The sequence below is a fragment of the Eptatretus burgeri genome, chromosome 13 (genome assembly GCF_056783735.1).
Source record: "Eptatretus burgeri isolate ZD-2024b chromosome 13, Ebu_testis_v1, whole genome shotgun sequence".
Lineage (NCBI taxonomy): Eukaryota > Metazoa > Chordata > Myxini > Myxiniformes > Myxinidae > Eptatretus > Eptatretus burgeri.
This window is the reverse complement of record NC_140973.1, coordinates 14,866,890-14,881,462: the sequence shown is the minus strand read 5'-3', so window position 1 is coordinate 14,881,462 and position 14,573 is coordinate 14,866,890. Positions and strand designations below refer to the sequence as shown.

Below are 14,573 nucleotides of genomic sequence, written 5' to 3'. Positions count from 1 at the left end.
CATGAGTCTCGAGCATGTATAACTCATAAAATTTGGCTCAAATGCAAGCATTATATATGTCAAGGAAGTGATATATCAACCCACCTTGTCATCCAAAAAATAATAATAACGAAGCTCAAATCCGATGTTTCGACCACATTCAGGACAAAATGCAGGCAATGTGTGTCAGGTGTTAGACCCTTCCTACCTCATTCAATAGTTGGCGTGGCCACGTGTCCGTGCAATAAACAAGTTAGCATGTCGGTGTTCAATTGCAGGGACTTGTGGCCACACTCCTTCCCCTCGTTTGGACAAGGTTGGGAAGGTCGTCAAAATGTCAGACCTGACCTCGTCACGTTTTTAGCAACCCTTTGCCAATCAGTGGTGCATACGCCTCAAGTCACAAATCTTCCTGACTACATCGCATATGAGGGATGTACCTTCACTGCCACTGGCAATGAAGTCTTCGCTGTGACCTCCAAAGCAGGAATGGATTGTGTAGAATCCCTGCGTGGCCCCCCGAAATTTTCGTACGAGAACCCGATCCTCCAAGTCCCACATGTGGACACCCTGGAGCCACAAGTAGATACCGTATCCGTAAAACATTTTGCTCTCACCGCATCATGCCATTAGCAAGTTACCCAAAATTGAGTGCATGGGTACAGAAAAAACACAGCTCACCTGTGTGGCCACATTTAAAAGTGCCAGGCGTCCATGCTTGGAAACTGTGAAAGCCATGATGGGATGGTCCTCCTGAATGCTGAAGGCAATTCAGTTAAACACACAATTCTCATTGCAATAGTTTGGCATTTAAATAATTTTACATTCTCCATCAAAGAGATGGCTTTTCAGGCCTTATTTGGCCCACCCAATCAACTTGGTGCAGCAAAAAAGCACATTCATGATACAACTCAATGATATTAAGCAATGAGTGCATGCTTCATATGCAGTGCATCAATGTAAATAAGACAGCAATGTTAACAATAAGTCGAAGAGACCACATATTTCTCACAAGTTATGGTCTGCAAAATGACTTTCAAAGGGAATATGACCTTTGACCTGTTGAACCCAAAAATCGAATCGGTTCATCTTTCGATTACAGTCCATGCTTGTGCCAAGTTCAGCTGAAATCCCTTCAGTGTTTCACAAGTTATCGTGGCAACAAAGATTTTCAATTAAAGGTCACATGACCTTCGATCTTTGACCTTTTGAACCCAAAATTTAATCAGTTGATACTTGTATTGCAGTCCATAGTTCTGCCAAGTTTGGTTGAAATCCTCAGTGGTTCTCAAGTTATCGTGGTAAGAAAAAAAACGAAAACGGACGTACACGCATGCACGGAAAAACCCAAAAACATTACGACTCCTGCCTTTGTCCCCCTCGGCATAAAAATTGGAACTGACAGTCACAGTGAAAGCCACGTGTATCGTTATGCAATGAGATGACACGCTGTCATTTCATTAATTGGAAATGATTGCGGCACATAAATGGTGATAATTTCGCTGTGTGTCGAGAGGTCTGTAGAATAGTTGCAACACATTGTACACATCATAAGGCCATACGTGACAGTAGCTCTCTACCATTAAACTAAGTTTGAGAGCTTTGCAACACAGTCTCAATCTCCCGAAGACCTTTCAGAGCATATCAGGAAAGCACGCATTCGGTGCTCCCGACTCGGCATACAACGTACATTGGGGCGTTTTAGGAACACACGCCGCAATGACCCAGAACTCACATATTCCGGTCAGTGAGGTCTTCAAAGTTGTACCCACGAACACGCTGGTGTGTGTCTGATGCTAACACGGTTTTACCGTCACCCAGGCACCAAAGGCACTGGACTCTCACTCCTTCCCAAGAGTCCTGGATGTTTCCATCCAAGTCCTGCCATTGGAATGGGAAAGAAGAAAAGCTTTATGGTTTTGGGAACTTTTCTGGTTTTGATATTATGGTCAGAATAACAAGGAAAAGCCCTGGATTTGGGAACTGTATGGAGACTTACACACTGGTAGAACTGGCCGCGCTGACCACCTGTTACGAAGCGCTTGCTGTCGGGATTCCAGGCAGCACATGTTAGGCTGTCCTCGTGTGACTGTGACATCTTCACCTTGAGCTCACCACTCTGATTCCAGCAATTGTAAGGAGCGATGGATTGCACATGAAATAGGATTATTTGTGAGCGAGATCGGTATGTAAATCGGCCGGTGGAAGTAGTCCAGTAGCATTACCTGTACGTTCCAAAGCCAGAGTTCGGAGCAGTCGTCAGGACCGCAAGCGATCAGGTACTGGTCGTCAGGACTCCAGGCGAGATAAGACACCCCGTATGCATGGCCATCAAGACTCCGCAGTACTTTCAGCCTGTACATCTCCTGTACGGTATGAACAGAAACAGCCAAATTCCACCAGTTTCATTAAAAGTCTGCCATCGCTATCATCTCAGCTGTAACAATTCAATCATTCAAATCTTCATCAGAACGTTAACGAAATTGCGCATATCTGATTCCAACTCTCCCCCCCCCTCAATGTATCAACCATCTCAGGTGAGTACAATGTTTTTCGTTTTAATGTATCATATGCAATCTTTATGGAGCGTTGGTGCTGCCAAAGCCGTTTCTTGGCAAGGGTTATACTGTGTGATTTTTCCATTGCCTTCCCAGCGTTGTTTGTCCATGCTCTATCCTCTCTTAAATGCTGAGCATCAAGCAAGAAAGCATCCATCTATCCATCCATTAGGACCATACTCTGCAGAGCATTGGTGCTGCTAAAGCAGTCTCCTTGGATATTGGATGCAATCCTGGACGGGTCGCCACAACGACACAGTATACCAGCATGCTGGCATTCATTTTGCCGACCTCGGAAGGATGACAGGCAGAGTCAACCCCACTTGGTATTAATTCAGCAGCCGAGTGGGATTTGAACTCAGGATCCTCAGATTCCAAGCCCACCACCCTAACCATGAAGCCAACACCAGGCATAAGAAAGCATCACGTACCATTTTTTAAGTCTCGTGCGACTCGACCGGGGTTTGAACCACTGACCTCCCAGACGCTCTAACCATTACGCTACGGAGTCTGGTGGTGATACAACAGATCGTGCTTTTATGGAATTCAAGTGTAATGTGAATTTCTCTGGGATTATACAGCATCATACGAGGCAAACATTCATCACTCGACTCCAAAAAGACGGCTCATTTAGCAAACACTGCGATAAAATCCCTCAGTGGGATGAACAACAGCAAAGAAAGCATTCATTCATAAAGTTCTCTGATATTAGTGGCTAAACACAAGTGGGATTCTTCCATGATGTGGAGTAAAACACAACCAAAACTCTTCCACAATGTGGGGGGGGGGGGTGGGTGGGAATGAAAATTACGACTAAAGAGTCACCATGTCCACCTCCCAGATGATGACGGTCGAATCCTTGGAGCCCGTGGCCAGTTTTGTGCCGTTGTTGGAGAACTTGCAAAACCACACCTCGTTGCAGTGGTCTGTGAGCACCTGATGCGTGTGGCAAGGAAACTGCTTCCTGGAAACACATGACCACAAACATCAATCACTGCAGGGAAGCATCAAACTATAGTAGCACTTTGAAATGATCTGCTCGCAATCCAACCAGCTAAAACACTTGGATTTTTGTCCATCTGCATAAGTATACATCACAAATTGACCAAAACGTTGGATTACCGATACACGACAGATGAACGCAAAACGTCTGAAGTTCTGCATCGAGTGCATCAGAGGGTTTAAAACCCAGGTGTTTTTGCACAAGACAGTGAATGATGAGCCAGTGCCATACAATGCATACTTGCTGCAGGCATGGTCGGAGAAAAGAGAAACCGTGTCGAGGTTGGGTTCATGCCGCGTGTTATGGTAGATACAGCGTGCCCGTTGCAGCTCCACAGCCTGGCGAAGCAGGCTCTGCAGTCGGTGTGGTGGCAGCATCACCGAGGGAGGTAGGAAGGCTAAGGGTGAGAATGCAGACAGCTGTGAGCTTCAACTCTCGGACATTTTCTTTTTCCCAATTTACTTTGCGCAACTTGCGGGGCATATTATCAGCTTGAATAAACGATTAATGTGCTCCGAAGCGAGTGTCATGGAAGAAGAAAGCAAGATTGCACGATGAGCAGAAACACCCCCTGTGTGCCGAAATGCAAACCCATGCGGCTTGAACAGCATGAACAGGTGAGGCATTTGTGAAAAGTGCATTTAAAAAAAAAATCTGATGGTTTCTAAAGAAGTACAAGTTCAAGGTTTGAATATCAACTGTACTCGAATGGGTATTTTAAGATGGGAGCAACTCAGAAACATTTATGGATTTGTATTTGCAAATTCATGCATTGGCATGATTCATCGATCTCTGGAATGCTGCTTCTCGGGGGTCTATAAAAGCTCACCAGCCCATTGCAGAGTTCAACTGGAATTAAATTTGAGGGTCAATGAAAGATGAACGAAGCAGAGCTGCATTTTAAACTGCACAACAAAGAAGTTGTGGAAGGGCAAAGTCTGAGGAAATGCTCATTTAATGTGGTGCCACCAGATGGAAACCCACTTTGAAGCTTCTCCAGAAGACGTGAGCGCGATGTGGAACCGCGGCCTTCCCAGGATGCCTTCTCGCGCAGGCTCTCAGCATTGCTGCACATCATGAAGCTGCACACACACACACACACACACACCCTTCTGAAAAGATTACCAGGCAAACCCCACCTGGTAACGAACAGAAGTTGCCATTTACGTGTTTTCATTTTTTTTTTAAATCAAGACCACTCCTGCATGAAATAATGTTCAAGTATCACACATCAGCGGATACTACACACTAATGAAAAGCACTTCAAGATTTGTGCAAACCATCCTACTTTTCACGAAAGACACTGGGATCTTTTAAACGTTCACCAACTAATGCTGACGGACGGGACACCCGTTTAACATTCATCCGAGGGCCGGTACACACGATGAATCACCCAGCCTGTGAAACATCAGGATGATGCTACTGATTGTAGCTGGGTCGGTGTTCATATCCAGGCTAGTCAGCTTCAAAGCGAGTGTGCACTCTCGACCAGCGTTTCTCAACCTTTTTACCCTTGTGGAACTCTTGAAATAGTTTTCGTGTCTCAGGGAACCCCTGCATAAAAATTATTACATACCATTATTAATATTTAGCTCTTTTATATTTTTATCGTAGTTCACGTGGTAAATAGAATATATTTTTTTCAGATACCTGGTTTAAGGAAAAAATGACCCCCTTTTTGTCAAATTTATTGGCAATAAAAAAAAAAACATACTGCTCGTTTATGAGACCTCACACCGAGGTTTTAATTCACAAAAAAAAAATCTTTAAAAAAAATAAAAAAACACCTCATGTAACTTGATAAACAAAACTTAAACGAATAAACCTGAAGCAATAAAGGTAAACAGAAGAACTAACCTTGAGAGAGAGAGAGAGAGAGAGACCGCGCTAGGAAGCACAGAGAAGATAGATGGACACTGTGCACGCGTCCCGTACTTGAGTCAGTCACTCAATGATACACGAATCCGCCGCGTACAGGACGTCCACTAACCAGTGAGGGCGGTTTCACACTGGCGCCATATAGACATCGTTAAATACATTCCCTATGGTTGTTATAATTGTAAATAATATAAGTGGTTGAAGCCTCTATTATAATAACCAAAGAGTTTCCAACAATATGCCGTACGTGTATAGTAAAATTACAAATATTAAATCAAACAAAAACTACTCAAAAATACATTAGCCTATTTATTACTGTTTCTCGCGGAACCCCTAGCGACCTCTTACGGGAACCCTAGGGTTCCGGGAAACCCCGGTTGAGAAACACTGCTCTAGACTATCCTGCCAGCCCCAGTGTACATTAACATGTTTGAATCGATCAGACAGCCATAAACAACAGAAATCGATTCCAAGCAAGAAACTCGCAAGCACCTCAAAATGCAAAGTCCATCCGTGTCTGCTTTGTACTCAAACTAAACTTGATGAAAACAGCTAAAAACTTATTAATTTTCCAACTTATTAATCAGTGTTCTCCATTTGCTCGCAATAAAGGCTTGTTGAAAATTTTAACACAAAAAGAAGAAGAAAAAACACTCCTTTTCTCATCTTCAGACGCATGAAGCTGCCAAAGCAGTCTTTCCTTGGCTAGGGGCACAATCCTGGATGGGTCGCCACACCGACGCAGGATACTTGAATGGCTCACTCTTCCCATTAAGCTAGAACTTATTTTGCTGACCTCCGAAGAATTGCAGGCTGAGTCAACTCAACTGATAGTATATTAACAGCATGACTCAAACTCCCTACTCTAATGTGTCTGTAGCCCTCACCATCCTTTCTTCTTCCTACAGATCCTCTAAATTGTTCCCCCTTTGTAATCCATCTGCATGTTTCTTTGCAAATGCTTTAAGCCAGTACTGCAAGAAACCTGCAGACCTCTGAAGGAGGTGAGTGCACCACCCTGCAACCGTACGGAAGGTAAGGGATCAACACCAGAGGAATTGCCATGACAAGTGGACATTCACCACACTCGGCTTGGCACAGTCAAGGGAGGCTAAAATGCCATGCTGTGGGGGGCTAAACAGTCCAGTAAAGTTGCGGTGGGGGCAGTCACAGTGTATAAAAAAGCATGGAAAAGAGTCAGTGACAAGTGCCAAGGCTGCATACAGTGCCCCGAAGGCGACAGCAGCAGAACGTGACAGCTGTGGGACAGAGCCTGGACAAGTCCAGTCTCTCCTGCCAAGGCCACCACCATTACTAGCGACACCACCCCATACAAGCATTGCAAGTGGGAAGATTCTTCAGTCTTGCTTTTCTCTCCTGTATTAGTGCATGCAAGTGCGTGAGCCCTATGTTGTATCACAAAAGCCCTCCAGATTATCAGTCATGTGGACTATAAACTTTGTATGGAGAATTCTCATTTGGTGTGTAATTGCTTCCTTGTTCTTCCCACCCTTCTTCTTTAATGAACCTTGTTTCCCTCTCCTACCAAAATGTCGGTCTGGTGCACTGTCCAGAATGGGGAACGATATTGTTACAGGCCGGGGGTCGGATGAGAAGACCACGAGGGGGGGAAAGCTATCTTGGCTCCCACCAGACTCCCCGGAATTGTAGGCCGTCGCAGACGGATAATTCCTTGACGCAGCGGGTCGCTTAACCGACCGTGGACGCCAATAACTCAACCGCATGACCTCCCGTTCTGGACAACATTTTGCTTCGTGTCGGCCGACTCGAATCTCGAATCGATCTGCTATATAATGGCACTCGAGGAAATGCTACAAATCATACCCAACTGGCACAGGGCATGGGCACCCCTGTCACAGGCTCCAGCCATATAAAATTTGCAGAGCTGCTGAACGGTGCACAGGAGCAATGTGAGCTGCCTGAACGAGACGGGTTCCCACATTGTGAGGCTAAAATCAAGTGGATGAAGGACATGTGGCAGTCTGACTCTTGTTACCTCAGCTATGGTGTTGATGGCTCCTATTGCTCCTTCATCATCTACCTTGGTGAAGTAGAAAACTGGTGTCCCCGACTACCCTGGAGGAAGAAGGCAGATCAAATTGAAGGCCTCACTTTGGCAGAAATACGGACAGACTTTGGTGAGTTGTTTCGGGCTATGGGCAAATGTGAGGAATTTCGCTGGATGATGATGCGTATCTCCCGCATGTCAAACACTTGGCTGGAAGCCATCCAGACACTTGCGGAAAAACAGGACCTGAAGCACCGAGTCCACAAGAAAATCCTTGTCCACCTAGGACTATTGACGAAGGAGTCTGGTTTTAAGATTGCTGAGACTGCCTTCTCTGGGGGTCCGCTTGGAGAGCTTGTACAATGGAATGATGTCATATCATCCCTCTACCTCCTTGGCCATGACGTAAAGCTATTCGTCTCACTACCAGAGCTCAGATAATTAATGAAAAAGGTAGCTGGAGTGAAGTCTGGCTGCCCAATCAAAGGTGAGAAGGTTTTGGACCTGATCTACATTGACATCGTTGGTCTCACTCAATTCAAGAAGGCTGTTGGACCCCCATGGGTTCATGCTAAGGGTGGTGGACTCCTTTGGAACGGAGCCAGAGTCCTCCCTGAGTCTTCCCGTCTATGGGTTAACCGGGTTACCTAATTAATCACGTGATTTAATTACCGGGGAACACGCCCTCGGTACGCCTTGTCCGAATCGGATCACTCTACCGGATCGGATCACTTTACCGAATCGGATGCAGCTGAGCGACACTGCCAAGGACGTACCGGTTAAAAGAAACGGATCGTTGGGAATAAAGTCCCAGCCTAGCTAGGATTCGGACCATGCTGGATCAATGGAAGAAACGACAAAAACGAGCTGGGAACATTCCCAATAACGATTTATTTACAGGCAACTTACAAAAGGGGACACAGAGCAGACTAACGCGAAAATAATAATTATAATGATAACAATAACGATCTTCTGCAGGCTTACTTACATAGACAGACGCCAGGACACACACGCACACATACAGACAAAGAAAACCCGATGAAGAGAAAGTATTGAAACAAGAAGGGAGAGGAGTTGAGGCTATGATCTCGGTACCTTTGTACTTGATTGCACGAACGCGCCACCAATACGTTTCGGGGGGGGGGGTATGCTCCGTGGTGCGGTACCCGACAGCTGGCGCGTTGTCTGGCTTCAGCAGCGCGTGTGGAGACCATGAAGGAGGGGCTTGAGTGGAGAAGGGGTGGAGTCCAGAGTGCGTGGATGGAGTGGTAGGCGGGACCAGGTAGGCGGGTGGGGTCAATGTCGTGTGGGCAGAGCCGAGGAGGCGGAGTCTCAGGCAGAGAGACAAGAGCGAGAGAAAGGCGGAGGGACCGCTCCTACCTTTATAGGACTCACAGCGCGGGGTGGGGTGCCACCCCAAAGCGAAGCGTCATCACCTGAATCGGGCGCTCCAATGGGCCTCAACCCCTCACGCAGCCCACTAACTTTGGCCGGAAACCGCAACACTCCTTTTCCGGCAAGGTCTTCCCAGACAGCGAAAATATTCCGCTGCGATCTGACATGACAGGAATCGCCCACATCGAACTTGGTGCATGAATCATCCTGCAAAAAAACCCCGGGCCGTGCCCTGGCGACCAGCCGAGGGTCCCGCATGCCCGCTCGGGCATCCGACCAGCGCTGATCAATGCGCTCGCTCCGCGTGCGCCAATGTGGCCCGCACTGTACATTTCCCTACTCGATTGCAGATTTGCTGGCCGTGGGGAATCCACTGCTGCCAGAGAGGGTCGAAGGTACATTGTTATGGACAAATCCATGTACGTTTCGCGCAGTACACGTGGATACGCCATGGCCCACGTGGTCAGTGCTCGCGTTCGCCCGATTATGCCAGCGTGTGCACGGGACAAACACCGATATGTGTCAGATATTGAGGAAATACGATACAAAGTCGTGAGCGGTGCATTCGTGCCCTGCTTTGTACGATAACAAAGTCGCAAGCGGCGTACGTGTCTGCCTTCGAGCACATTCCATACAGTACGCGTGGTTCGGCCATTACGCACGTGGCCAGCACTCACGTCCGCAAGACTCTGCTAGCGTGTGCGCGGGGCGAACACCAATATGTATCAGGTATTTGGTTGAAAAGGAACGTGCCGCATTTACTTCGTACACTCGCATCCCGCCCAACGTGGCGTGGAGTCGCCTTTATCGGCCTCTGTATGCGTTTAGTGCAGCGTGGGCGTCGTGCTGACTGTGTTTCCTGTGTTGTGAAAAACACCATTCATGCAAGGGCCGAAGGTACATTGTTATAGATAAATCCATGCATGTTTCGCGCAGTATGCGTGGATCCACCATGGCCCACGTGGTCAGTGCTCACGGTCGCCCGATTCTGCTAGCATGTGCATGGGACGAACACCGATATGTGTCAGATATTGAGGAAATATGATACAAAGTCGCGAGCGGTGCATTCATGCCCTGTTTTGTACGATAAAGTCACGTGCAGCCTCTTAAGAGATATTCATTCATATGCCTTTTTAATGCAACCGGCAATCTTCCCCAGATCATCGGAAGCTAGAGTCGATAATCCCACACTGCCAAGTGCACTGTACGACTCGCCGCACACGTTGGGTTGAGCGCTCGCTTGGGAACGAGGGCTCTGCGCTATTAATGCTCGCGCGTCATCGTTTCCTCGCAGCGGCGCCGCACGCGCTGGCCTCGCGAGTACCCATCTCACAGCGAAGGGCACACGTGGCTCAGATTTACCTCAGGAATAATCAGAAAAGAAGAGTGGGGAGGAAATTAAGAAGAAATGATGTAGGCAAACCTAGCTATGAGATCATCGCAACACACGCCCCTGTTGTCCTGCTAGACAAAAGGGAAGGGACTATCTACACGTATAATAATGGAATAACTGTCTTGGGACCACTATCTGTTGGATGCTGGCGGTTCCGAGAACCGCAACAATATTCAATGACACGAGTAAAGTCGCTACCGTTAAAAACTGGCATGAAAACCCCTTCTTCGGAATGTCGCAATGCGGTGTTTCATCAAGGGTCTCATTCACCCCAAAATCACAGGCGACAACAGACGGAGCTTCTGTACATCGAAAACTGAAGTAAAGATCTTTTCAGCTTCCCGCAGACGACGTACAGGACCAAGGGCTATCCATCGCTAAATTGGTGACTGTCCCTGTGGAAACTTTGACTTGGTGTCCACCCAATCCACCGTGGTATTTGAACCCTGGTTTGAATCCCGTCATCGTGACAATATCTTACTTTTTGCAGGTGCGCAGAGCGGAGTTTGTGTATCGTCAGCAAACTTAGCTTCAGTAAAGATAACCCCGTTTTTATCTCCGCCACCGGAGGAAGACGGAAGTTATGTTTTCATCCCTGTCTGTCGTTTGTTTGTGAGCAGGATATCTCAAAAAGTTATGGACGGATTCAGATGAAACTTGGTGGACAAGTTGGGAGTAAGGACTAATTGATGTGATTGTGGTGTTCTCGAGTGTACCGTTCGAGTACAGAGTACCATTCTTGTTTCAACATGCTGAGGCCAACTAAAGAAAAATCGTTATCAGTCTAAATCTACCTCAGAACGAAATCCTTCAAGAAGCCAAACCGAGTTCAGCATTAAATGCTTATAGTTCTCCAACTAAACGGTTTGACCAAGCACAAGTTGCAACAGAATTTTTTACCTCCAGCACTGAAAGGGGAAGGAGGTTATGTTTCCACCCCTGTTTATCCATCTGGTCTGTGAGCTGGATAGCTCAAAAAGTTAGTGACAGATTTGGATGAAACTTGGTGACAAGTTGGGGGTGTGACAAGGACTCATTCATGAGATTTTGGTGAAGATCCACATCCAGATACTCAAATTTAAGTGATTCTTCACTATTGACTGATATGGCCAAAAACTAATATATATATATATATGTATTGTTACGGATTTTAGAATCCGGTCTGATGAATACATCCACACATCCAGGTCCTCAGACAGTTATTTCCTCAAATGCATGTTCAGATTAGCCCCAGCCCCATGTCTAATGGGATCTCAAATGTGATGCGTTGAGAAGGGTAAAGGATAGATCCCCTCTCTTATGGGAAGCTTTTTTTCTTAATGACAGACACGTTTAAACACATTTCTTTCACGAGCTCTGAAGCTCGCCCCATTCTTTCTCAGCGGCAATCTTTCGTGAGCCCCGGCGCCCGCATTTTTTGGGAGCGCACGGGTCGTCATGGTAACCATGCGCCAGTGGGGCGGGGTGAGCTTGGGGTGGACGGCACCCCGCGGAGCTGGCCCGGAAATATAAAAAAAGAGGAGAGGTACGTTCTGAAGAGAAAAGAGTGAGGAAAAACAGCATGAGGAGAGAAAAGTGTGAGAAGAGAAAAGCGTGAAGAGAAAAAGCAAAGGGCGAGAGAAGTGAGCAAGAAGCGGGTGTCTGACCAACGCCCACGAAACAATTCGCTCTTCCCAGTGCTTGGGCAAGCGAGCGTGTGGTGCGCGTGTGGGTGTTTGACCAGCGCCAACGAGACAATTAGTCCTTCCCAGTGCTTGGGCAAGTGAGCGTGTGGTGCGCGTGTGGGTGTTTGACCAGCGCCAACGAGACAATTAGTCCTTCCCAGTGCTTCGGCAAGTGAGCGTGTGGGTGTGAGCAGCGCCGCCAAAAAGTGAGGCGCGGATCGGTCACCAACAACACCAGGGTCTAACTCGCAACGGACGATCTCGGTGCCCTCCAGACTTCGACTGGCATTCATGGCTGCCCTGCGAGAGGGTGCACGGCAAAGCTGGGTGCCGGCGACGGATGTGACACGCACGCACGCATTTCAGAACGTTTTCGCTTTACGGACGACTTTCTGTTGAGCAAGACGATTTTTTCCCCTTCCCTCCCCCTGAATGATCCGTTGGGTACCCATGTATGTGTTTAGCTGTAAGTAAGTCAACCCCCGATAAGCATCTGCTCTTTGTCTCTTTCCTGGCATTTTGATTGATTTTGCTTTGAAATTCGTTCTTTATTTACCTCAGCAAATAAAAAGTTCTTTTTATTTATTTACTTATTATTAATAAATTATTTGTCGATTTCCAACCTGTCCGTGTTTGCCCTTTTCTTCCATTGGTCTGGCATTGTCCGAACCTAGACTGGGAGATAATTACCACAGATTTGACCAAAAATCTTCGGCACGCAGCAGCGGTTGAAACGCTCGGCCGCCCTAATTAACATCTAATCGAGATAACATTGGTGCTTTGCCGAGGGCGCACTCCCCGCTCAAGTAACCACATGACCTCTAGTGAAACGGAATAATTAGACGGTGGACACTGGAACTCGTGGTTCTAAAACAATCCACTGTACCACAACGTTAATTGTGAGCGGTGGCCCAGGTCCAGCTCTACCCAGGACAACCGGGGATTAATCCCCGAGTGACAAGCTGGTGTCTCGGTACCCGTGGCTGCAAATATATATATATATATATATATATATATATATATATATATATATATATATATATATATATATATATATGTATATATATATATATATATATGTATATATATATATATATATATGTATATATATATATATATATGTATATATATATATATATGTATATATATATATATATATGTATATATATATATATATATGTATATATATATATATATATATATATATATATATATATATATATATATATATATATATATATATATATATATATATATATATATATATATAGTGTTACGGCTGTGGAAATTCGCAATACACCACAAAGGGTCCTCAGCTGAGATATATCGGTAAGTTCATGTGTCGTTAGCCCAAACCCGTTGTTTAGATGGAATATGTGTGATTCATTCGGGCTGCGACTCTTTGAGATAGTCGTTTTTCTTTTGCTGTCGTTATTTTGGTGCAAGAACAACAACGAACATCGCCACAACCAACACCTCAACGATCACGCCATTCACTACACGACGCCAACAATCACGCCATTCACACCATGACGCCACCTTCCACAACTATGCTACCACCATCTTTGCCACTCGCCATTCAAGGAGCACCGTGCGGTCACGATCTCCGTGGGACGGATGAAAGGAGCGGAGTTGCAGCAGCAACAAGGGTGCGAAGGGGCATCTCGCGCCCAAAACTCTCGCTTCAATATCTCCCGCCCAAATATCTACCGCCCGAATCTTCCTTCCCTCGTCGTACGGTGCGTGGAGAAGAAAACCAACAACGCCTGTGGGGTTTTCCCGCCATTTTTCCCCGCGCTTGGTGAGAAAGGGGGAGGGGTGGCGCGTCCTCTCCCGATTGGCAGATGCGCAGTGTGACGCGGCCGGGGGAGAGGAACGCCCCCCTTCGAGACATTTTCTGGAAGCGTCTCGAAGGAAGGAGGAGCCAAGAACGGGGCGGAGCGAAGGGCGGAGCCCGATCCTACAAAAGGCGTGGGCGTGAAGAGACCCTATTTCGCGCGGGTAGAATGCGGACTGAGTTGTGGTGAGGTTAAACCCCCACCCGAGACTAGCTCCCGGCGTTGTTCCGAGAGGGTCACGACTGAATTTCACATTCGGTGGGCGAAGCGGCCGCTATTGATTAAAAGCGGTCGTTCGCACGCCGGCGGGGCGCGAATTCGTAAGAAAATATATATATATATATATATATATATATATATATGTATATATATATATATATATATATATATATATATATATATATATATATATATATATATACATTGTTACGGATCTGGGGTGGCGGGATTCTCACCCGGTACTTGGCGCCACCCTCACCACCACCGTCTCCTGGGTTTATAATGCCGGCCGGCTCAGCACAGGCCTCGCGTCACGCGCCTTCAATCGCGATACCAACGTAATCCTTGTACCTTGCCAGTTGGGGAAATAGAACCCCTGGTTACAGACTGGTTGTGTCAGATGCCGAGCGTTTTCTGCCAGTCTGTAACCATTTTGTTTTTATATGCCAATCAAACGGATCGTTCCTCGACGCCACACAAATTAATCCATAGCGGCAACTTCATACGAATTAACCAGATTTATTGGGGAACATTGGGGATCACAACACAAGCAAAATTCACGACAATGGTTTTATTAACAATCCTCAACCCGTTCTTAACTCGGGAACCACGGTCTG

The 14,573-nt window shown here is 46.5% G+C and overlaps 1 protein-coding gene across 7 annotated transcripts in view; it reads right to left on the bottom strand.

Annotated features, from left to right (window-relative positions):
- The window catches only part of LOC147013898 (WD repeat-containing protein 26-like), a 56,326-nt gene that overhangs the window by 6,549 nt on the left and 35,204 nt on the right, over positions 1 to 14,573 (bottom strand). For 3 of the 7 annotated variants that reach the window (XM_085851232.1, XM_085851227.1, XM_085851231.1), the window contains exons 5-12: positions 4,525 to 4,622; positions 3,772 to 3,937; positions 3,363 to 3,501; positions 2,205 to 2,345; positions 1,979 to 2,098; positions 1,715 to 1,860; positions 661 to 739; positions 420 to 549 (exon numbers count right to left, since the gene is read on the bottom strand). In XM_085851232.1, coding sequence (XP_085707358.1) covers positions 420 to 549; positions 661 to 739; positions 1,715 to 1,860; positions 1,979 to 2,098; positions 2,205 to 2,345; positions 3,363 to 3,501; positions 3,772 to 3,937; positions 4,525 to 4,622 — 1,019 coding nt within the window. The remainder of the gene's footprint in view (positions 1 to 419; positions 550 to 660; positions 740 to 1,714; positions 1,861 to 1,978; positions 2,099 to 2,204; positions 2,346 to 3,362; positions 3,502 to 3,771; positions 3,938 to 4,524; positions 4,623 to 14,573) is intronic. The other 4 variants (XM_085851229.1, XM_085851230.1, XM_085851228.1 and 1 more) reach the window with 4 other exon arrangements.